The 23,882-nt window shown below is 47.1% G+C and overlaps 1 protein-coding gene across 1 annotated transcript; it reads left to right on the top strand.

Annotated features, from left to right (window-relative positions):
- The first annotated feature begins 1,398 nt into the window (after positions 1-1,398).
- LOC111158744 (zinc finger and BTB domain containing 2) lies at positions 1,399-23,189 on the top strand. Its single transcript, XM_022520980.1, has 3 exons — positions 1,399-1,508; positions 16,086-16,270; positions 21,686-23,189. The coding sequence occupies exons 2-3, from the start codon at positions 16,098-16,100 to the stop codon at positions 23,055-23,057; spliced, it is 1,545 nt and encodes a 514-aa protein (XP_022376688.1). The 5' UTR covers positions 1,399-1,508; positions 16,086-16,097; the 3' UTR covers positions 23,058-23,189.
- Positions 23,190-23,882: the final 693 nt, after the last annotated feature.

Raw genomic sequence — 23,882 nt, forward strand, 5'->3', positions numbered from 1 at the left:
ACTAAAGTTACACAGCTGCTTATTTTGTCTTCGAAGAAGAAATGAGTAATCAGTAGCCCTGGGTAAAACTAGATAACTAAATCAAACTCACATCTTTAGGAGGGGACACTTATGTATGTCAAATTAACTGTCTTAAGTTATTAATCTTGCCTTAAATATTTTGGGAAATATGTGCCAGAGCTCTGTGCTAAAGTCTGGCCCTGTAAACCAAAATGAGTTCAACATCAAACTAAGGAACTTACACCTAAATTGCATGCTTTAAAACCAAAGAGAATCCTGGAACCTGCTACTTCCATTTCCTTAATAATCAAGCCATATTCTTTTTAAGTCTCCAAAATCCTAGATTATGTAAAATACAGAAATCATTAAACCCAGTTCTCAAAAAATTAAGTTGTACTTGCAAAGATAAAATTCTAGCAAAATGGAAACAACACAAAAATAAACTTTCAAATGTTAATAATGACCACCAGAGAATCCAAGTCCCCTGCTTGCCATGGAACCTGTTTCTGGACTTCCAAATTTAACAGAATGGCCAACTCTAAATCCAATCTAACAGTGCCTCAGAGACCAAAACTTAACAGGAAAGTAAATTGTGCTTAAGTAACAAACATGCTTTGCAAACTGATTTTTTCTTGGACCAACGCCTCATAAACTAAACCACAATTACTGAAATAAGCATCAAGTTCAATACTAACAAACGTCCGTCATCACACTCAACTAGCCTGTAAGGAAGAACTTGTACCTCTATACACAGCACAAACTGACATATCTACTTCGGAATGACTTTTCCAATTCCACTGATGACAGAAAGGTATTAGTGATTTACAAGTTTCTCCTTGGCTCTCAAGTCCACTCATTTCAAGTCTTAAGATGAAAACTTAAGACACACGGGAAATAAAGGGACAAAGATAATGGCCAAGAGATGTCAAGCAGAAGCTTGCAGACGGATCCGAGCGGTTCTGCATCCCTTCCCGGAGCATCTCCAGGATTGTCCTACCTAAACACTTTATGTAAACATGGGGCTTGTGACTCAAGCCTCCAGCCCCAATAGGTGGAGAGAAGTTTCCTCGCCTCGGCTGCACATGGTTTGCAGAAGTTTGGCTGGAGCAGAGCGGAGCCTGGGTGGGAGCGGCAGTGTAGTTAGTGCTGCAGGCGGCGGCGGCGGCGGCAGAGCAGCAGGAGGCGGAGGCGGGCGGGGGGAGGGGAGGCGGCTGGGGGGGCGGAGGGGGCTCTTGCCGCCACTGCTCTCTCGCCGCCTCTCCCCCCCGGCGGGAGCCGCTCTCAGCCTCTTTGCACTAGTCGCTCCGCTCTCTCGGTCATGTGACCTTAACGTAACCGGACAGGAAAAGCCCCGCCGCCGCCGCCGCCGCCGCGCCGGAGACACCGACCGCGGCGGCAGCAGCAGCAGCAGCAGCGAGAGGCAGAGGCGGCGGCGGCGGGGAGAGCACGGCCAAGGCTGCCCAGCGGTGCTTCCTCCACACCCCCCGCCGCAGCAGCACCGGCGACAGGTAAGCGCGCAACGCCTCCACCTCCCGGGGCCGGTGCCCACGTGCCGCCCCCGACCCGGGCTCCGGGAAGGCGGAGGGGGGGCGGGGGCCACCGGAGCTCGCAAACGGTTCCGGCACCAACGGTGGCAACAAAGAAGACGAATGACCCCCGTCCCGGGGCTCCGGGTGAAGGCAGGCGGAGGGCCCGGACCACACGGGGACCCAGTTCTGGGAAGCGAGGGCAGGGGCGCCCCGCGGGGGCGGTGGCGGCTGCGCCTGGCGCCGGAGCTCTGGCCGCCTGACAAAACCATCCCCCGGAGCCAGGCGGCGGCGAGTCGGCGGCGGCTCCATCCGGGGCTTTGCGGGAGGGGGAGGGGACGGAAGCCGAGAGGGCGGGCGGGGGATCGGAGGGAGGGAGGGAGGAAGGGGAGGGGGGCGATTCGCGTTCCGTTCCCCGTTGCCGGTCCCTCCCTTCTCGCCGCCACCGCGAAGTGCGTCCCGAGCGGCGGCGGCCGGTGAGCGTCCCGCGCTGGAGCCCTGAGAGGCGGGCCCGTCAGGTGCGTAATCCTTCCGACGCCTCGCCGCCGCCTCCTGCTGCTGCCGCTGTTGCTTCTTCGGCGGCAAGGCCGCGAGCTGCGGAAGTGGGTTTGGGGGAGGGGAGCGGAGAGGGAGGGGGAGGGGAGGGATCCGGTCCGACCGGAGCAGGCCCGGCCTCTCTGGCGCTTCTCCCAGCTGCAGCGGCTCCTACAGCTGCTGCCGCTACTGCTGCGGCTCCGCCTCCCCGCTCGCGGGCGGGGGCGCGCACGCGCGCTTCCGGCCTCCTCGGGTCTCGCGCTGTCTTCGGCTCTCGCGCGCGCTCTTCCCCTCGCCCTGTCTGACCACCCCCCCGCCCCCGGCGCCGGAGCTGTTGCGCCAGCCGGGGCGTTGCGCACGGCGTAGGCGTCGGCATTGTGTTAAACTCCGCGGGACTTGGGGCGAGCGCGCGCGCGCACGCGGGACTGAGGGAAGCGGAGAGCGTGCGGCGCGGCCGGAGTGCGTCGCCCCTCCCTTCCCCTCCCCTCCCCTCCTCCCAGCCCCTCGAGGATGGGGGCGGGGCCGAGGTGCGCGGCGCCGGGACCCGTCGGGCCCCCGCCGGTCTGGCCGGCCCCGCCCTCGGCCGGGCCCCCGCCCCCCGGGACGGGACGGGGCGGGGCGAAGCAGGACTGGGCGGCCGTTGGGCCGCTCGCCTGCGGTCGCGGCAGATGTAGGCCTCTCTGGGCGCCGCCAGGTTGTACCGCTGCGGCCCGGGCCGCGGGTGTGGGCACGCTGGGCCGGCAGCCTCTGGCTTCCGCTCCGTTGCCGATGTGCGCCTCGGCTGAGGCCGAGGTTAGCTCGGTGCTGCGCTGTGGTTTCTGGGTGCTTTGCCTTGGGGCGTGGGCCAGCGTCGATGCTGCGCCCTGAGCCCGCGCTGCCCTCCCACCCCGGAGGGCTCCGAGAAGGGGAGGCTGGGGGCTCGGAGGCTGTTTCCAGGGCCCGAGACGTTTTTCCGGTGTAACAGAAGCCCCAAACCGATGATTTTTAAACAGGCTGCAAAGATACTGCAAAGATAGAGAGGTGCTTAGGAAGCAAGGACCTTTTCTGGTAGTGAAAGGGGGGCGATAAAGCAAGGGTAGCTGAGCAGGCAAAAAAGTGGGCAGGGTGAAAATGCAGATTGTTAATGCTAGGCCATTTACTGCAAGAACTCGCAGCTGCTCAACTAATGATGCCTTAGGGGAACAAACCCCCCCCCCCCCCATTGGCTGCAGTGTTATTTGCTCTCCATCAAATACAATGGGCCCACTTAGTGTATAAGTCTCTTCTATTCATTTTAATAGGTTATTGTTTCAGTAAAATAAAGCATAAAAAAGGTCTGAATTACGGGCTCATACAGAATTTAGGGGTGCTCAGGGTTCCCTTAAATGGGCTGCTCTGTCCTTTTTAGGACAGACCTCCACGTAGACCCGGAGGGAACCCTGCACTAGCATTTTAGTTGGAGAGGCCTGAAACTTTAAAAGAAAATCAGAACTAAGACATCATAAATGCTCATTTCTATGATTTATTACAAACCGACATTAACTGTTAAAAAAGTAGATTTCATTTGCATTCTAAATAACCTTGGGATATATCCAGGGTGTTTTCAAACTGTTAAAATGTAATTATTAAGAAAAAGTTCCATATTCCTTTAAGCTGGGCATTTCTCACTTAATAAATTGGTGGTTTATAGAAGTTTATTTTCTAGCCAAAGAATTGACCTCTTATTGAGACCATGGTAAGATCCCAAAGCACAATTTATACCAGGGGTAGTAAGTGCCACAAATAGTAGTGAAGGAATCCTTTGAAGGGTGGCAAATAAATCACCCTTGAAGCTTTGTTGTAGTGTATAGTCCAACCACTTGCCAGTTTTAAAGCTTCTCTCGAAGAGGATGTAAGTAAATGGTGCTCTGCAGACTTCCACTGAAATACTCCAGCAGCACAGTAAACAGGGGCACCTTTTAGAATAAAAACAGAATAAAAGCTGCCACGACGACATTTTCTTCTCTATCATAATGATTAATAGGAACTTTGCATTGTCCCCAAAGATCTCCTCTTTTGTAATACAAAAATTATATAAAATATAAAATTGTATTCACCTTAATCTTCTAAGATAAATGCTCCTTGTGAACACTGCATGTCCTGTGTACGCGGATACGCATTCCCAGCTTGAGAAGCCCTGACACGGAGGTAGAAAGTGAAGGAAGCCTTCACGGCTCATAAGTGGCATTGACCTGGGAATGGCTTTGGAGCTGGGAGACTTTTCTGCCTTGTCTTCTTAACTGTCCTGGTGCTTGATCCCTAGTCCCACTGACTTTTTTCCCTGAAGTTAAAATTGAAACGTTGAGCAAGTGGTGTGGTTCCAGCCTGTCACGGTGAAAGAAGAGCTTGCTGGTCTGCTGGAGACTGCCATAAATTTCAGAATGCACACAGCAGAAATGGGAATTTATCACTTTTCCTACCTCCTTGCAGTTGCAAAGCAGGACTCTAAAAACCCAAAAGGGAATTGAGAATTTTTATTTTCCTGAAGAAAAAAAAAATGTAAACATTCTAAGCATCAGAGAGAACATTTTCTAGGCTTTATTTATGCCCAAGTGTATGAGTTACAATTTTGTTACCAAATTAAATAATTAAAATACTACTGTGAGTCAATAGTAAATAAGAGTGTTATACAACGCTAATATGCCAGTAAGAGATGGAATCAGTAGCCACAGAATACTTAAAGTTGGCAGTCCAAGACAGTTTAGGACCATTTTTTCCCTACGTTATAAGGCCAAGTTAGAGGCTGTATTTATGCTCAAACCCATAATTCCCAGCTCACATGAAGAGGTACGCATCCTAAGACTTTCTCACTTCAAGAAAGCTTTCAGAGTCATCTGAGAAAGGTTTCAATGTGTGGTTGTGTTCCACATCACACCGGTCTTCTTAGATTCTCTGAGCCTCATAGTGCTTCTGAGCAGGGGTTGGGGTTGTCTGAGTGTGGTCTGCACACTCTTCTGAATCTCCAGGAACCCCTCAGGGTTCCATAAAGTCAAAGCAATTTAAAAAAAAAAAAAAAGTCAAAACAATTTTATAATAATGGTAAGATGTTGTTGGACTTTTTAGCTGTTGACAAAATGTGTCAACGTTGGAAAGATCCACTGCATAAGTCACCGAGCTGACATTTTCCAGTGACCCATGGGGGATGTTCACAAAAACCATGCATGGGTAAAAGATCCGTTCAAAGTGCAAGCTAGAGCAATGAATTTTACTGTAAGAGAGTTGGAAAATTTTCATTCGTTATGTATTTTTAGATCAAACTGCTAACCTTCAAGAAACTACGACTTACCAGGTTTTGGTGTAGTATCAAAGAAAAATATCCACAATTTCCTGGAAAAGCTATTAATACATTTCTTTTGCCAACTACATCTGTGGGTGAGGTTGGATTTTCTTGAGTACTCAACCAAAACAGTTATCACAACAAACTAAATGGAGAAGTAGAGTAAATGCAGAATCCCATTGTCTTCTGTTAAAGAAATTTGTAAAAATAGCAAATTAGATTAGGTTTTTAAATTTTGCTATGTGATCATATGTAGGTTTCCTTAAAGTTGATTATAGCATAATGCCTTTAGAATTCTCACTTTAATATCAACTCCATTAGCCATAAACCTCTGACTTGGTTCTCCTTGACACAAACTGTCCCGGAACTGCCTCCTTCTGACCTTCACTTAGAAATTAAAAACTAATTCCAAAGTTAACGTCAGCAACCTGTAATTGAAAAGACAATCTCTTACAAATCCCGTGGTTTTCAAAGTCAAAATACGTGCTATTGATTAGTTTATGTCCCACCTTTTTCTAATTACAATGGAAGAGGATTGACTAATGTTATGAACAATGCATCAAATTGTCACCACAACTGATTAAGACACATTTCCTAGCTTTGAGATACAGTTAAAAACATTAAAATTCAAATGGCCAGCCTCATTCAGGTTTACTTTATAGGCCCTAAATATTAATTATTAATAATACTAATTGAAAAAGCAGTTTTTTCATCCTGGTAAGTGGTCTGAGCTACTTGAAAGAATCAATCTTACTTTTGGGTAGTGCTTTTTCTGTTACTGATGTGTCCTGTGTATTACAGTGTTCATTTATGCTTCACTTAAATAAAATTAAGGACTTTAGAGGACCCTTTTAGTGCCCTCCAAATGGGTAGTCTAAGTGGTATTTAGTATCTTAGGAGAGCTATTATCTTTAAAAAGTGAGTCATCAATTCCCAAAAGGTGTTTTGGTCTCCTCTTCTTATACTGACAATGTAGGAGGAAATTGGGTTGTCAAAATATACTATGATGATATTGTCCCATTCAGCTGCACCTCCAAAGGATAAGTAACTTGCACGGAAGTATCAGCGCCACCTGGGCTGCCAGCTGGAGGCAAAAGCCCTTAACCTCTAGGCAGTACCGCTTTATCAGTGTGGAAAACAGTGGTGAAGCATTAAATTACACAAGTGGTCATTTATATTTAGCTCTGAAAAGTGCTTTTGACGTGTTTCAACGTGTATCTCGCAGTCTCTGAATTTGCTTAAGTTAAAAAGAAAAAAAAAACAACTTTGTACACATATACATGTATAAAGAAGGCATTCAATGAAAACCCACTTTTAAGAATTGCTTCCCCTCGGGGCACCTGGCTGGCTCATTCCATAGAACATGTGACTCTTGATCTCTGGGTTGTGAGTTCCAGCCCCATGTTGGGTGTAGAGATTACTTAAAAATAAAATCTTAAAAAAAGGAGAAGAATTGCCTCCCCTCCCCCATCTCTACTTTTCCCTCCGTGCCTTTCTGCTCACTATTCTGATTTAAGAAAGACAAATGAATTTTTTGAATTTAGTTTTTTGTTTTTTTTTAAGTTCTTTGTACAGTTTTAAATGATCAGGGGCTTTATGTAGGTTTCTTGTCACGTTTATGTGACATTTATGTCAGTTTCTTGTCACTATTTCATGGCAGCCCTCTGTGACTGGGAGTACTAGGAACTCCGGAGACTGACCTCTGGAGCCAAGTAGTGCAGAGGAAAGCGTGTGAAATTTACACCCATTAGACCAGAATTCACTTGACTCCTGTTAGCAGTTGTGACCTCTGTGAACTGTCATGTAGTGATTCAAGGCTGGTGTCAGATACACCCAGCTTCTCCAAAGACTCTCAGGCATAAACCCCGGCGGGGACTCAGGACTCCAGACCAGTACAGTCACCGTGCGTACTGCACACCTCTACTTGGTTGTCTCAGAAGTATCCACCATCCCACCACCTCCCAACATAACCTCACGGTCTTCCCCACAAAGCTGGCTCTTTGCCCGTGTTCTCTCTCCTGGCGGAAGTCCCCATGATCTTTCTAGTTACACAAGCAAGAAATCTAGTAGGAGTTCTCTTGAACACATCGATTTCCCCCGCCCTCCTCCATCCAGTTCACCACCAGCCCCGTTGAGTTTTTATCTTCCAACTACCTTTCAAATCCCATCCAGATCGCCACCATCTACTTTTGTCACCTCTTCTAGACCACAGAAATGTCTCCCCTCTCACCACTTCCAGCAGGTCTGCCCTCACCTGCCTCTTCACTCCTCAGTCAAATTTGGTTTAGCTCTGCAGGGCAGCCATCCGATCGCTCACCCTGCGAAATCCCCTCGGTGGCTCCCATTGCTTTTCAGATACAGACCAGTACCCTTAAGAAGACCTGAGTCTCCAGCTTCGCCTCACCTCCTCCGTTTCCGGCTGTTTGACCTTCAGTCATAGGGACCTTGTCCCAGTTCCTCAGCAGCATCTTACTCCCTCCTGTCTTAGGACCTTTGCAGATGCTTCCCCTCAGCCTGGAACACTCCCATCTTTGCCCAGTTGACTCTTCTTACTCTCCAGATATCTACTTAACTGGCATTTCCTCACAAAACCCTTCCCTGATCTTCAGCCCCCAAAATTAGACCCCAGTTTCATGATAAATTTTAATTTTGTAAATTTGTGTACTTCTTTGATTCTGCCCTCAAACTCTGTACTCTCCATGCCATTGCGAACACTATACCTGGCAGCTCCAAAAGCGCTCGACGGATGTGTGACTACTCCCCAGATCTGCAGCTTCAGAGTGGGACTACATGTGGGCAAGTCACTTAACTTCCTAAGTCCAGTAGATTTCTGCTGGAAAGAGGGTGGTTGGTCCTTGGCACATAATAAGTGGTCATTTATTATTAAAGCTGTGGTTATTCATATCATAATTCATACTGAAGAGTGACAAAATGATACATCGTGGTGTTATTGGGGATTAAATGATGAGTGTAAAGAGTTACTGTAAAATAGAAAGCACTGTTCAGAACTTAATTGTTAGCATGAAGAAACACAAAATGACATTTAAAAATCAAAAATAGCTCTCTTTAAATCGATGTGAACTTTTTAGGTTAGTCTAAAATAAATAGAAATTCAGCTCTTATCCCACATCACCCAGCTAGTCAGGGGCCAAGAACTCAAGATTCTTCTCTCTGAACCTAGAGTTTCTTAATTTTTTTTTAACAAATACTGAACACCAGACAATATGCTAGTATGTGAAATAAAGTAATAAGTGATAAATCAGACCCAGTGATGCGTTTTGGGGAAGCATCAGGCAGACACAGTGTAAACTAGAATGTTCACCGATGTTCCAGAGGCAAGGAGGGCCTCCTAATCTTGAGGGTCAGGGAAATTCTGCAGGGGACAAGTAGGGTTGGGGACCGAGGGGAAAGGGGAGGCAGTAAGTGGTGGGTCCCTCTGGAAGTGGCATGTTTGAAGGTCCAGCGTAGAGTTTCTAAGACCCGTTCAAACAGGCCCCCAGTCCTGACAGTGGGAGTAGAGATCCGGTGCTGGGCTCAGCCTGGAGAGAACGGACTCTGAGCAGTGAGAGTTGCAGATGGCTGGGAGCCCAAGAATGGCCTGGGCTTCAGGACCTTCTGGTTATAAAGAAAGATGCCCTTCTTCAGCTTAGCTCAGCTCATCCAGCATTTCCAAAGTGAGTGAAATAACATAATTTTGTCCCCATTACCATCCATAGACTCAGATGAAATTGGGCTTTTAGTGATGCTTGCATTTCAGAACAAGTTTTACTTGATCATTTTGTGAAGATCATCAAATGATAATCTTGTCAAGGAAACAGTTAGGCACAACTTAATGTCATAAAGTAAAATTTTATGTTGTACTTTTTTTTGCATTAGAACATTTTTCTTCCATATACTGAATATAGTGCCAACAGCCCTTCCTCTAGAAAGGTGTTCGGACCTTATGTTCTTCCTGCCCATGTACACTTAGAAGTCCCCCATCCCTACTGGGTGTGTGAATGTTTTATGTCTTTTCTTGAAAAATAGAGAACGATACCCTTTTGGACCCCTAGTTTCAAGGTTGGTTGGCTGGTTTTTAGTAGGCCCGTAAAATCCAAAAGTCTGGAAACCATTAGTTTCCATCAGCACGAGACCATGTTGTGCAGAGTTAGGCAGGGGTTGGGCCACGGAGGACTGGTAAGCTGTGCTGAAAACTTTGGGTTTCACACTAAAGGAAGTAGGGAATCACAGGAGAATTTTAAGCAGGATAGTAACATCAGATTTGCCCTTTGGAAAGAGCCCTCTGGCTATTCTGTGTGGTTGGATTCAAGAGCTAGAGCTGGAAGCTGGAGAGATGTGTAGGGAGGCAGAGCTCAGGGGTGGGATAAGAAGCTGAAGTTGGTGGGCCGTGAGTGACCAACTGTAGAATGAGGGAAGTGGGGCCAAGAAGGGGGGAATTGAGATTCCTGGCTTGGTCGAGAGATGGATGGTGGTGCCATGCACTCGGCAGGGGGTACGGAAAGAAGGGGTTTGTGGCCGTGGCTTTTAGTGTCCTTTGGAGGAAATGGGGGTGAGGGGAAAGGGGATTTGAATTGTTTTTCCTGTTCTGAATAGAGGGGTCATTTGGGATGGCCCAGTGGGAGTGGACTGGATCCCCACAGAGAGTCCATAGAAGGAGAATTAGGCTGTGGTCAAGGCAAAGGAGCATCAGCAAAAGAGGAATCCTTGGTGGAGATTAAAATAGAACAGCCAGAGGTGAGAGAAAACCAGAGCACAGCGGCCTCGGAGCCGGAGCCGGAGACAGTATTTATGGAGCAGGAGGAAGGGTATAAATGCCGCAGAGAGGTCGAGTAGCTCAGTCTGGGGGCTGGGGAGCAGAGGTCCTCGATGACCTTGGCTGAGCCGTCTCAGTGCACAGGGCAGGAGCGGTGCACGTGTGAGCCGTGGACGGGAGGTGGGAAGCAAGGAGCGGACTTCCGTTTCCACAAGAGGGGTGGCCTCAAGCAGAGCCCCCCATGAAGATGCTGCGGCCTCAGCCTGCGCAGCACAGGCTGAGTGGAAACAGCTCTGAAGGGGCCGTGATGACAAAAGGAGGTTTAGGACAAGGGGGTGCTGTCGACTGGGCAGGGGCAGGGGGCACTGCCCGAGCTGCCCTTCTCATGGAATCCAGGCTGGGGACCCCTCCACCCCATTTTCTCAGACTCATTCACATGTGCCAGACTCGAGGGGGGGTCTGGGTTGGTTCTGATTTTTCTCCCTCAGAAAGCTTTTCTGGGTGTCCAAAGTGAGATTTTAAAAATTTATCTATGCAAAACTTTGTCTTCCCTATATACTTTTTGAACAGAAGACTCATTCTTTCCATGATTCCTCCTCTCGTTTGGCTTTTTTCACATCCTTGAGACTCCTCTACATGTGTTCTTCCCTCTCTGTGTGAAAGACCTGTTCAGTATGTTTCCTATTCTAAATCTCTAAATCGAGATTCTAATTTTTTTTAATTTTTTTTAAAGATTTTATTTATTTGACAGAGAGAGAGAGATCGCAAGTAGGCAGAGAGTCAGACAGAGAGAGAGGGGGAACAGGCTCCCTGCTGAGCAGAGAGCCCATGCAGGGCTCGATTCCAAGACCCTGAGAAGATGATCTGATCCGAAGACAGAGGTTTAACCCACTGAGCCACCCAGGCGCCCCTCGAGATTCTAAAATAACTGATAGACCCCCTTTAAAAAAGAAACATTTCACGGTTTTTTGGTTTTTTTTTTTTTCATTCTTTTTCCATTCTTACGGGCTGAAAAAAAATACTCACCTTGGGCTGTTTGTGGAATGAGAAGGAGCTCTACCTCTTGCTATATCGAGATTTTCACTCTAAGAACAAAAACTTCAAAATCCTATAAAATATTGATAAGTTTGATGACATTACAACGTAAAACTGTATGTCACAAATCTCTGTAAAACAAAATCAAAAGAAAGTACGAGAAATGTTAGCGACTTGCATGTTTAAAGGGCTCATTTTTATTATATACCAAGGGTTTTACAGATCGATAAGAAAAAGACAACCTGATAGAAAACCGAGCAGAGCTCATGAAGAGATACAAGAGGAAATATAAATGATCAATAAACATAAAAATATACTTCCTCTCATCACTAAATCCACAGAAGGTAAGAAAATGAGAATGGATTTGGCAATGATTCTTTAAGAAGGGGTACCACCACCCTCCACCCCCCCACCCCCGTGCTGGCAGAGTGTGGAGAAACTGGGGGGGTGGGGAGGATGGCTGGACAGCTCCCAACTGTGCGTCTGTGATAGTCGAAATGTCTTATCACAAGTACGTATGCTCAAAAGCAGCAATAAAAATAATGTTTCCGATTGATTTTTAAACACACTCATGCATAGCGCGTACCAACAAACCAGACAACCCTGCTTAAATCTCACTTCTAACGCCTACCGAGTCTATCCTCGGGGGCAGACCAGCTGACCTCTCAGCCTGTTTCCCCCTTTATAAAATCTGCATAGCAATACCACAGATAAGTTCATGCGCAATTAAATAAAGACCGAATGGAAACGAATGGTCAGTGGTAAACACTCCATCAGGAAGAGCCACTCTTGTCATTATCATTGGGGAATAAACAGTCATGTGTTCTCATACTCAAAGCTGCTGTCAGTGAAGGGATAGCCAGAGCCGCCTAGGCATAAGGGGAACGGGCTCAGAGACAAAGCGCAGGAACAGCAGCTCAGGGCAGGGTGTTCTCAGGGGGTGTTACGCTTCTTTGTAGAAAAAGGCTGGTTGGTAAGATGGAAAAAGGAAGTATGCTGGCACTTTCCAGCCAACAGGCTTCTAATGGTATACCATGGGGGCGGTCGGGTTAGAGTGATGTTTCTGTGTAATCCCCATTACCCTGCACACAGGCACCAACTCGTGTTTTCATCCTGAACCTCGCACCTTGTTTCTGTCTCCTCTTCCTCCTCTGAGTGCTCTCACTTCTCCTATCTACACCGAAAATCCTGGGGGAACGAGGGTCCTAATCCATCCCAGGGATGTGGACATATAAATGAGCCTGCGGTCCGGGTCTCTGTACCCAGACTGCTGCTAGCTTGGGTGGCCCGCCTGCCTGTCCTACTTGGAGACAGCTCTTGATAGAAAACGTGACACTGGACATCCTTGATCCTTGCTCTGTGACCTGATTGGTCTCTCAAAGTATTATTCCCTTTCCTTCTTTTCTTTTAGGTCACACTTGTTAATTCTGAATCTGCCAGATCATGCCTAGCACAGGAAGGAGAGTGGGGAGTTCAGTACCAGCTGAGTAAGAATTGCCGTGGGTCTGGTTTGTTTTGTTCTGTTTTGTTTCTAAAGCTTACTGATAATGCATCCTTCACAGTAGCTTTCCCAGTTCTGCACTTAAGTGTCATCGTTATTACCCCTTTCTTTTTAAATCTGGCTAATTAGTTAATGTGTGGTGGGATTGTCTTTTTTTCCTATTCCTTTTTATTTTGAGATAACTACAGACACACATGTAATTGCAAGAAGTAAGAGAGATCGCATAAGCCTTTGCCGAGTTTCCTCTGTTGGAAACTTCTCGCTGAACTGTAGTCCACATCACAACCAGGGTGCTGACGCTGATACAGTTGAGCTGCAGAACATTCCTGTCCCAAGGATCCCTCGTGTTGCCCTTCTGTAGCGAACCCATTTCCCTCCTGCTCCCCTCGCCTCCCGTCACTAATCTGTTCTCTGCTCCTCTGATTTTCGAGAATGTTATAGCCGCAGAATCATAGAGCGTGTGACCTTTGGGGATTGTCTTTTTTCACTCTACAGAAGCACCCGCCTTGCTCTGTACACGTAGCAGTAGTTCATGTGTCCTTAACTGGCTGTGTGGTTTCCTGGGGCGTGGGCATACCACGTGCTTCACTGTTCACCCACCGAAGGACATCTGGGCTGTTTCTAGTTTTTGGCTGTTAGGAGTACAGCTGCTGTGGACGTCCACGCATAGGTTTCAGTGCGAACATAGGTTTCCATTCTCTCAGATGTGTCCACGAGCCCTGTTGCTGGGTGGGATGGTACTTGCATACTGAGTTTTTAAGAAACTGCTTTTCCAGAGTGGCTGCACTCTTCACCTTCTCCCCGGCCGAGTTCGAGTGGTCCAGCTTGGTCGTGGCCAGCGTCTGGTGTTGCCGTTATTTTCTACTTTGGCCATTTTGGTAGATATATAATGAAACCTCACCGTGGTCTTAATTTGCTTTTCCCCAGTCACCAACGAGGCTGAAGCTCTTTTCAAGTCTTTATTCACCATCTGCATAGCCTCTGTGGTGAAATGTATCTTCTAGTCCATTGCCTGTTGTCTAGTTATATTTTTTTTCCCTGTTGAAGTTTGAGAATTCTTTATGTATTCTATATACCTGTCTTCTGTCAAAGATTTGCAGAGGTTTTCCGGTATTTTCTCCTGGTCTTTACCTTGTCTTTTCATCCCCTTTCTTCTCTTTCCTTCATCTTCTTTCACGAACAAAAATTCTTAATTTTGATGAAATCCGGCATAATCAGTTTCTCCTTTTACAGATTATACTTTTCATGTTCAGTATAGAAGTTCTGCATCTAACCCTAGATCCCTAAGCTTTTCTCCCATTTTTTCACAAAAGTTATAGTTTGGTGTTTACTTCTGGGTCTGTGATTCATTTTGAGTTAATTTTTATGTAAGATATGAAACTTTGATGACGTGTTTTTCTTTCTTTCTTTTTTTTTCCCCTAATGGGAGTCCAGCTGATCTAGCACCATTTGTTGAAAAGATTGTTCTTCCTCCACTGAACTGGAGGAATTGAAATGCTTTTGGGCCTTCGTCCACATCAGTTGTGCATATTTACGTGGCTCCACTGCTGGGTTCTCAGTCTGTTTCCTAGTCTGTATGTTTATCCCTTCGACAGGACCTTGCTGTCTTGAATGCTTACCTGTTCGATGCATCTTGAAATCAGACTGATTCGTCCCACTTTAATATTCTTTTTAGAAATTATTTTAGTGGGGCACCTGGGTGGCTCAGTGGGTGAAGCCTCTGCCTTCAGCTCAGGTCATGATCCCAGGGTCTTGGGATCGAGCCCTTCATCGGGCTCTCTGCTCAGCGGGGAGCCTGCTTCCCCCTCTCTCTGCCTGCCTCTCTGCCTCCTTGTGATCTCTGTCTGTCAAATAAATAAAATCTTTAAAAAAAATTATTTTAGCTCTTCTGGTTCCTTTGGCTTTCCATGATACATTTCAGAATATTCTTATCTATGTCTACAAAAAAAAAAAAAAAAAACCTTGCGAGAATTTTGATAAGAATTTTGCCAAACCTGTATGCTGACTTGGGAAAAATTTGTTTGTGCTATGTTGGATTTTCCTAACCATAAATACAGTGTATCTTTCCATTTCTTTAAATATTCTTTGATTTCTTTCTTCAGAGTTTCAGACTCTTCAACATACAAGTCCTATACATGTTTGGTTAGATCGGCAACCTATGTATTTTAACATTTTAAGTGATTGTAATGGTGTTATATTTCTAATTTCAGTGTCCACAGGTTCAAACTTAGTATACAGAATTACAGTTAACTTTCACATGTTTATCTTGTAGCCTCCTCTGGTGGTGCCAGACTCGCTTGTTAGTTCCAGGAGTGTTTTTTTTTGTTTGTTTGTTTTTAGTTTTTGTAGATTCCTTGGGATTTTCTAGGTAACAACCATGTCATCTGGAGAGAGGGACAGCTTTGGTTCTCTCTTTCCTCTCTGTATGCCTTTTATTTCCTTTCTTGCTTTATTGCACGAACTCAAACTTCCAGTACTATGTTCGGTAATGAGAGTGGGCATCCTTGCCTTGTTGGCTATCTTAGAAGGCATTCGCTCTTGGTAACACTGAGTCTACTGTTAAGTATAACGCTGATCTGTGTGTAGTGGGCTGTTAGAAATGCTCTTGGCGGGAAAGGAGCAGCCTACTGATGTGCCGAGCTACCTCCTTTAGAGGCAGTTCTGCTCCTCTACAGCTGATTCAGACCCAGTGCTTTGCTAGGGTGAAGTGGGACAATGAAGACCTTAGAATCTGGAGTCAGAACAATGGGATTTAAATTTTGGCTCCCCTGCCTTCTAGCTTGATGGCCTGGGCAAACTTATTTACACCTCTCAAAGCCCAATACCTCATCCACAAAAAAGGGAAGAGGATGCCATCCCACTTCCTCCCTCCATGAGCACAGGTGTCCAGGGCAATAACGGGCGTATTATTTTATCCCTGCCAGGGGCAGTCCTGTCCCCAGGGCAGGAGCTAGAAAATGGCCCCAGTTTGGTGAGATCTTCACCCTACTCTGCTGTGTGTGTCCCCCCCACCCCCGCCCCGCGCCCTGCGGAGCACCTTAATTTACTGATCTCTATGGAAGATTTGACAAGTTCTAGTAGACAGGTCATTTAGAATTTGCATTTGGAGTCGTAAACTAAAAGACTAACTGATCTGGGGACATTTGCTGTCTAGAGCGCAGACAGCCGAGTTCATTTCCCAGCCCGGCTCCCCCACTCACATCTGTGTAAACTTGGGCAGACCACGTAATCTCCCACCTCGCTGTAAATGCCATCATCTGTGAAACGGGAGTGAAGACAGAGCAGCTGACTCCCAGAGCGGCCATGGAGGTGGAATGAGCGAACTGGTGTCACGTTGTTAGCGTGACTTTTTAGCTATGGTCATTACTATTGGTGACTATAACGGACACATACTTACTTGTGAATCACCTTTCTTAAAAAAAAAAATTGTTTGCTTTGCAGATTTTTAAAAAAATGGATTTGGCCAACCATGGACTTATTCTCCTGCAACAGTTAAACGCTCAGCGAGAGTTTGGTTTCCTGTGTGACTGCACGGTTGCCATCGGCGATGTGTACTTCAAGGCACACAAATCAGTTCTTGCTTCATTCTCCAATTACTTTAAGATGTTGTTTGTCCATCAGACCAGGTAACTAACGTGGTTGATAATAATCTAATGACTGTAGACGCTGAACTTCATGGCCCTCTTCCCCTCTGCACCTGCTCTTCGCCCATCCAGACCATGGGGCTCACCTCCTCTCCCTGGAATCCTAGGCCCCTGGGCGCCCAGTTTTCCCTCATGACCTCACTTGCCCCCTTGCCCATCTTGGTTACTCACACTTCCATGGACCTTTGAGCCCCCGGCAGCCCCTCCACGCCCAGTACCCTGGCTAGCTGACCCCGACCCTCAGGATGGGCAGTGGCAGCCTGATTCCCTCGCTCCCACTCCTCCAGCCCCGGGCCCCCAGGCAGCCCCCACTCCTTTCCCTATTTTTATCCTTATCTGCCAGTCTAATGAGAAGCTTGAGGCCATGAATTCCCCAGTTCCCTTCTTTTCTCTCTTAACACATCCCAATCTCAGCATCTTTGATCTTTCCTTCTCATCTCTCCCATCTTGGAGCAAAGGACCCTCTAAGGAAAAGTGGTCTTCCTCCAACTCTCAGGCTACAGATCCGACCTCTTACTCTCCGTTCTGTCCTTTTCACTGTGCACTGCCCCCACATCCGAGCCGCTGCAGGATCAACATCCCAGGTACCTTGACTGTGCTGTGGGGCACCTTCTCCTTTATCTCATGGTGAAGGTGTTCAGAGGGCGAGCCACAGCCTTGCTGGTGCTCCCCCCTACCCCCTTGACCCCTCCTCTCTGGGGACACTGTGGTCTGTGCTCCATCTCTACTGAAATCATTTCTCTAAGGTCACCTCTTCATCAAAACCGCGGCTCTTCTCAGCCTCTGGCGTCCTTGTCCTTGGCCGCACTGCATCAGCTGCACTTTGATAATGCAGAATGTTCCCTGTTTTCCTGCCCTCTGGGCAGGAGCCTTCTGAGAGTCGTGCTGAGTTTTAGTCTGGAGCTCTCCGTGCTTCTTTCCCTGTGCGCTCTCCTGGGGAGCTCGTTTCTTCTGGATTGGGCCTCTGCTGGAAGCCGCAAGTTTACAACTCTGGCCTTAACCTTTCTCTGCGTCCGGAACTCTGCTTCCCAAGGCTGCGAGGCTGGCTGCTCGAGGGGTAGAATGGAGTATCAGTATGTCTGAAGCTGAGTTAGGCCTTCCCAGGTCCTTCCCTATTTATCTCCAAGTAACCCGCACTTAAAATCGCTCTAAAACCCCATTTTCTTGGTCCCGCCCCCAATCACGTTTCCCTCACAGTCCCTTTTGCATTAGCCCTTTCCTTCCCCTTCTTACCTCCTCCCGTTTCCTAATCATTCCTGTCAGATGAATATTCCTGAACAGTGAGCAAGCGATGTGATTGTAGGACGCCTTTGATCAGAAACCTACTCCAGAGTGTATTGCTTGGATCAGAAACCTCGAGGCCGTCTGTTGCAGATCAAAACAGCACACGGATTCCTGCTTCTCTTTCAAGGCCCAAAGGCTGCAGCCTGCTTGGCCACCCTGCTTGGCCATCATGCCCAGTCCCCGAGCCCGGCTCCCCCTCACCTCTTCTGCGACCCCTCCCCACAGTGATCCAAAGCCGGCTCTTCCTCTCTCACATTTCACAGCACTTTCTGCCCCTTTACAAGATCAGCACATTTTCCTTGTATTGTTCTCCGTGGACTTCTCTCTCCCCACCCCCTTCATTTGTAAGTTTCCTGAGGGCAGAGACCAGGTTTGACCAAGCTTTGTGGATGCCCAGTGTAAAGTTTGGGTATTTGTACATAATGGCCACTAGTTAAGTGTCTGGAGGAGCAGAATGGGTGAAGAAGAGGGATAGTGGCGAGCAGAGGTTGCTTTGTCCTGCAACACTAAGGACGTTCCCTTTTACCTCTTTGTCAGAGACTTGCTTAGAAGTTTCAACACAATGAGTTAATTTGTCTTGAGGGGGAAAGATTTTCATTTTGAGGAGTAAAAAAATACAGTTTAATGAGTTTTAAGATTTTCTATTTATTTATTTGACAGAGATCACAAGTAGGCAGAGAGGCAGGCAGAGAGAGGAGGGAAGCAGGCTCCCTGCTGAGCAGAGAGCCCAATATAGGGCTCGATCCCAGGATCCTGAGATCATGTCCTGAGCCAAAGGCAGAGGCTTAACCCACTGAGCCACCCAGGCGCCCCAGTTTAATGAGTTTTAAATAGATTCAAGAAACTTAAGTGGAGAGCAGTTTAAATGCCTTTGTAAAAAAGGAATTGTGGTATCTGTGTAGATCGGAGTCCCCAGTGTTCTTTTCTCTTTGAGATGAAGCAAACAGGGGGCAAAGGCCAGAGGCAGCCTTTCAAACCAGGGCCTTTGTCAGGTGCTGTGAGTTGCCACCTGATTACCCAGAAGGTGGACTGAGAATACAGGTTTTTCACACTTGGTTTAAGAGTGTTCTGTTGTCTGTAGTACCACTAGGTGTCTCTGTCTCGTGTGCAGCCCTGGAAGTGACTGGGTTGTGAATCTCACAGGACTGCAACCACAAGAGTTCCCCAGACTGCAGAGAGGCAGGTCTGGCTAAGCACAACCTCCTGAGCGAGGTAGAACATTATGTTAAATTAATTATTTCTAAGGTTTTTTTTTTTTTTTTTTTTTTTTTTTATTTCTAAGGTTCTTTAAGCCCCTTTTTCCCTTTGAGATTCCAGTGAAGGAAAGATTAAAAATGCAAATTCCTGTGAAAGTTTGCACAAAGGGCTTGTGGCTGTGCCAAAACCTTATTTTTCCTGTAAAAGTGTCTCAAGCAGACACCTACAGACCAAACCATGTAGGTGTAATTATCTTGTGGGGAGCTGTGTCCTTCCAGAAGGACTTGGAAATGACCAAAGTCTGGCCCATAGCAAGCAGAGAGGTCTAGCTGGGAGGGGAAGCAGTCAAGAATGGAAATTGCTGGAATGTGACCTAAGGAACTTTTTTAAATAACTTTTTTTTTTTTAAGTGTTTCTATGTGTATATGTGTGCATGTGTTCTTCTGCTTTAAGAAAAAAAAATAAAATCGAGAAATCAAGATAATTGGTTTCTGGGAACCTCCTGGGGCCCTAGGCACTGGCGTTGAATCCCAGAGGCCTCCCTCTCCCTGGTGGTTTCTCTCCAGACCTGTGGGTCCCTTCGGATTCCTTCTCCCTCCAGTCTGGCAGGGTCTCCCAGCCCAGTTTATTCTTTGCCTTCAGAGATTGCACACAGTTCTTTAAAACCTGAGCTCTGCTCAGTAACCACCCATCACTGACAGTAGACAGAGGACAACCTATATAGTAACAAATAAGGGAAAATCATAAAACTGACAACAAAACTTTGATGGAAAGGGGCCCCACTTGGTACTTACCGATCACAGATGCTAAAAAACATAGTCCTCCTTGGGACTTCGACCCTTCTCTTCTCTTTCTGCGAGGCAGAGGGGAGCTTGCTTTCTCTTTTGCCTGTGGGAACATACCCTTCCAGCAGAACAAAGGTGCCTGTGAACTCCTGGGAGTACTTCGCATCTCCGAAGGCCTGTGGTTTCCCAGTTCTCTGTTTTGGAGGTGACTGTTTACCTGATTAAAGTATTCTTCCCCACACATGATCCCTGAAGCTTTGTTTTGAATATTGAATTTCCCTAGAGCCCCTGAAATGTATTCTAGTGTACACACAGTATTGTCGGCACTCACCCTGTGCTCGAAAGGAAGACCACCTATAAAAAGACTCCAAAGGAAAATGAGTGATCTATCTTTTTTAAAAAAGAGTCACAGAAACTCTCTTCTTTCTGCCATCAAAGTGCTGCTAGTTTCTATGCATAATCTTTATTCTTTGACTTCCATACTTTGTAGGCAGACACTTTTCACATGATTACTTGTATGCAGTCATCTTGAAATATACACGCATTGATAGCAAGACAGGAATTCCTCAAATCTGGTCTGTCACAAATTGCTATTAAAGTCACTCTTTTAAAAAATAGAATAAAATGTTAAATTTGGAAGAGCAGGTATACTGTGACTTTTTTTTAGCATGTTGAAAAACATATATCGATAAGATAAACGGCTAAAGGAGACAAAAAGAGTTACAAGAGTAAGAAGTGGTGTAATCAAAAATGATTATACATTGTAAGAACCTGATTGATTAAATAACTCATCCATTTTTAAAAATGATTATACATTCTAAAGGCATTCAAGGAAGCTGTCCTTGAAATTGAAAATGCATTGTCTGTAGAATATATTCACTCAGTGGACATACAGCACACACCTCATGCTTTATAGATACAATCATTGCTTTTAATGCATTAGAATTGCTGTCATTAGTGATGGTTTAGGAAGAGCTCTTTGGGACTGCTTGATTAAAGCTGCTTGATCAGAATGATGTTTCTGGAATGAGGCAAACACTAGCTGCTTTAGGGGCCTCAGATAAATCACTTAACTTTTTGGGCTCTCAGTTTCCAGATCTGTCAGATAGGAACAGTCACATCTGCCTGAACCATTACACAGGATTGTTTTCATGCTCTAAACAATTTTGGTGTCATGGGTTTGGATTGAGACCGAGATTTAAATCCCTCTTCGAACTCTGATACTGAGCAAGGCATGAATCTCTTTGAGCCTCTGTCCCTTAGCTGGAAAATGAGAATGAATGGAGTTTAATGAGATAATGCCTGTAAAGGCGGGCGGTATTTACCTTTGGTAAGTAAGGGAGTTGTCCTGAAACCGCTTTTTACTGCAGTCTAGCAATACTGGGAAGGTGATCTGACCCCATTAGAGCTAGAATGTTCCCCCATACCTTCCTGGGGGGGGGGGGCAGATCAGAGAGTTCAGAGCACCAACAGAATTAGGTTTTATTTTTCTCTCACTTTTGTCGTGTGGCTCCTAGCGCTTGTTCATGCTAGCCCCGCTCCCCCGTGTCGTTTTACAAATGAAGAAACTTTCTCACCAGGTAGATTGTTTGATCTGCCTTAAAAGATCTCCTGCTGAGCTCTGGATGGCATTGGATCAATAGAAAATCATAGACTCTTAGCCAAAGCTCTGCCAGGTCAGCGGCTCTTAACCATGTCCGGGTCACAGGCCACTTTCAGACGGAGAAGCAATAGATCCTCCGCACAAAACACAAAAGTTTTTGTATATAGAACTCTCAGAGTTCTGTCTAAAAATACAATGTGATAGAAGTTCATGTAGACTCTGAGGAGAAAAAAAAACTGCTTCAAGAATCTAGGAGTTAAGATACCATATTTGCTTAACATGAACTTTTTCCTTCTCATCCTTGCAAATACATTTATTGTCTCTGTCTGTTCTTAACACCATGAAATTACTTGGGTTCCAGTTCTCTCCCCTGAATATTCCTTTTCATGAAACACTAACTGTAAGAAAGGGGAAATGCTCTGGTTTCATTTGCCTTTAAAAGTTGCCCCCTTTTTTCTCCAGAGATCATGTTCTCCCTGGAGACCTGGGCTGACATTTACTTACAGACTGTCCCCCTGTCTCTTGCAGTGAGTGTGTCCGTTTGAAACCAACCGACATCCAGCCGGATATCTTCAGCTATCTCTTACATCTGATGTACACCGGCAAGATGGCACCCCAGCTCATCGATCCCGTTCGATTGGAACAGGGGATCAAGTTTCTGCACGCCTACCCGCTGATCCAGGAAGCCAGCCTGGCCAGCCAGGGCGCCTTTTCTCACCCCGACCAAGTTTTCCCGCTGGCTTCTTCCCTGTACGGCATTCAGATCGCAGACCACCAGTTGCGACAAGCCACCAAGATTGCCTCTGCCCCCGAGAAGCTGGGGCGGGAAGCGCGGCCGCAGCCGTCCCGGGTGAGCCAGGAGCAGGCGCCGGAGGCCTCCCAGCTGTCCCAGCTGCCTTCCAACCTGGCCCCGGTGACTCGGACGCACCTGACTCCCTCGGACCCGCTGCAGACCTCGCTGTCCCCGGAACTCGTTTCCACGCCCGTGCCTCCCCCACCTCCCGGGGAGGAGACCAACCTGGAGGCCTCGTCCTCGGACGAACAGCCGGCGGCCCTCACCATCGCCCACGTGAAGCCGAGCATCATGAAGAGGAACGGGAGCTTCCCCAAGTACTACGCCTGCCACCTGTGCGGCCGGCGCTTCACGCTGCGCAGCAGCCTGCGGGAGCACCTCCAGATCCACACGGGCGTCCCGTTCACGTCCGGCCAGCCCGGCGACAGCCGGGGGCCCCTGTCTCTCTGCAGCAACGCCCCCGACCTGGGGAAGGACGCCATGGAGGTGCCCGAGGCCGGGATGATCAGCGACAGCGAGCTGCAGCACATCTCCGACTCACCCATCATCGACGGGCAGCCGCACTCGGAGACGCCGCCGCCCTCGGACATCGCGGACATCGACAACCTGGAGCAGGCGGACCAGGAGCGCGAGGTGAAGCGGCGCAAGTACGAGTGCACCATCTGCGGCCGCAAGTTCATCCAGAAGAGCCACTGGAGGGAGCACATGTACATACACACCGGCAAGCCCTTCAAGTGCAGCACCTGCGACAAGAGCTTCTGCAGGGCCAACCAGGCGGCGCGGCACGTGTGCCTCAACCAGAGCATGGACACCTACACCATGGTGGACAAGCAGACTCTGGAGCTCTGCACGTTCGAGGAGGGCAGTCAGATGGACAACATGCTGGTGCAGACCAACAAACCCTACAAGTGCAACTTGTGCGACAAAACCTTCTCGACTCCCAATGAGGTGGTGAAACACTCGTGCCAGAACCAAAACTCGGACGTTTTCGCCCTGGACGAGGGGCGGTCCATTCTCCTGGGCAGCGCGGACTCGGAAGTCACGGAACCCGACCACCCAGTGTTAGCCTCCATCAAAAAGGAGCAGGAAACAGTGTTGTTAGACTGAATGTGACTTACCTTTTTTAAAAAACTGTCATTTTTACAGAGACGGTCTCCTCTCCCACCCCCCGCCCCGCCCCACCCCACTTCCCAATTCAGAACTGTAGTTCTCCGTGGCATGATACCAACAGGTCCCTGGTCCTTCCGCCCTCCCCCCACCACCGCCCCCCGCCTCCCTGTCCCCAGCCCTTCCTCCACAGAGGCTTTGTGCATTATAAACCTGAAACCTATTTACTTCGAGTCAGGGGATATAGGAGAGATAATGGGCAGTAGTACTTATAAACTCAAAATAGATTTTGAGACGTTTTAGATTATTTAAAAGCAGACTTGCAACTAATGAAGGGTATACAACAAAACAAAACAACTAGAATACAATTTGGTAAGCTAAAATTATGACTTTCCCTGGGTAATAAGTCTTCCTTCTCGGAAAACGGCAGAAAATACAGCATGCTTCTTAGAGATTCTGCTGGGCTCTGTACTATGCAAAAATCTGGAAGGTGTGGGGAAACTTTAAACCCAAGTAAATGTTCGTAGTATGTATCCTCCAGGTGTCTTACTTCAGAATGCGTCCTTTGAGATTATGTCCAGTCAAGAAAAATCATTCGTTAAGAAATCTACTTGAACAAAACACAAAAGAGAAAAAGTAATAATGTGATGGCAATCTTAATTTTTGGATAAAACATGACAAAGCTGTGAGTTTGTGTGTTTGTAAGAGAAAATGTGTGGATAGCTGTGATAAACAGGTGTATTAACGCACATGCCTTATCCAATTGCTGGCTTCTTTCAAAGTTGAACGAGAACAAAATCCTCTGTTTTCGTTTCTGATAAATCT

Source organism: Enhydra lutris, unplaced genomic scaffold, assembly GCF_002288905.1.
Source record: "Enhydra lutris kenyoni isolate GAN:26980312 unplaced genomic scaffold, ASM228890v2 scaffoldscaffold62, whole genome shotgun sequence".
NCBI classification, from domain to species: Eukaryota; Metazoa; Chordata; class Mammalia; order Carnivora; family Mustelidae; genus Enhydra; species Enhydra lutris.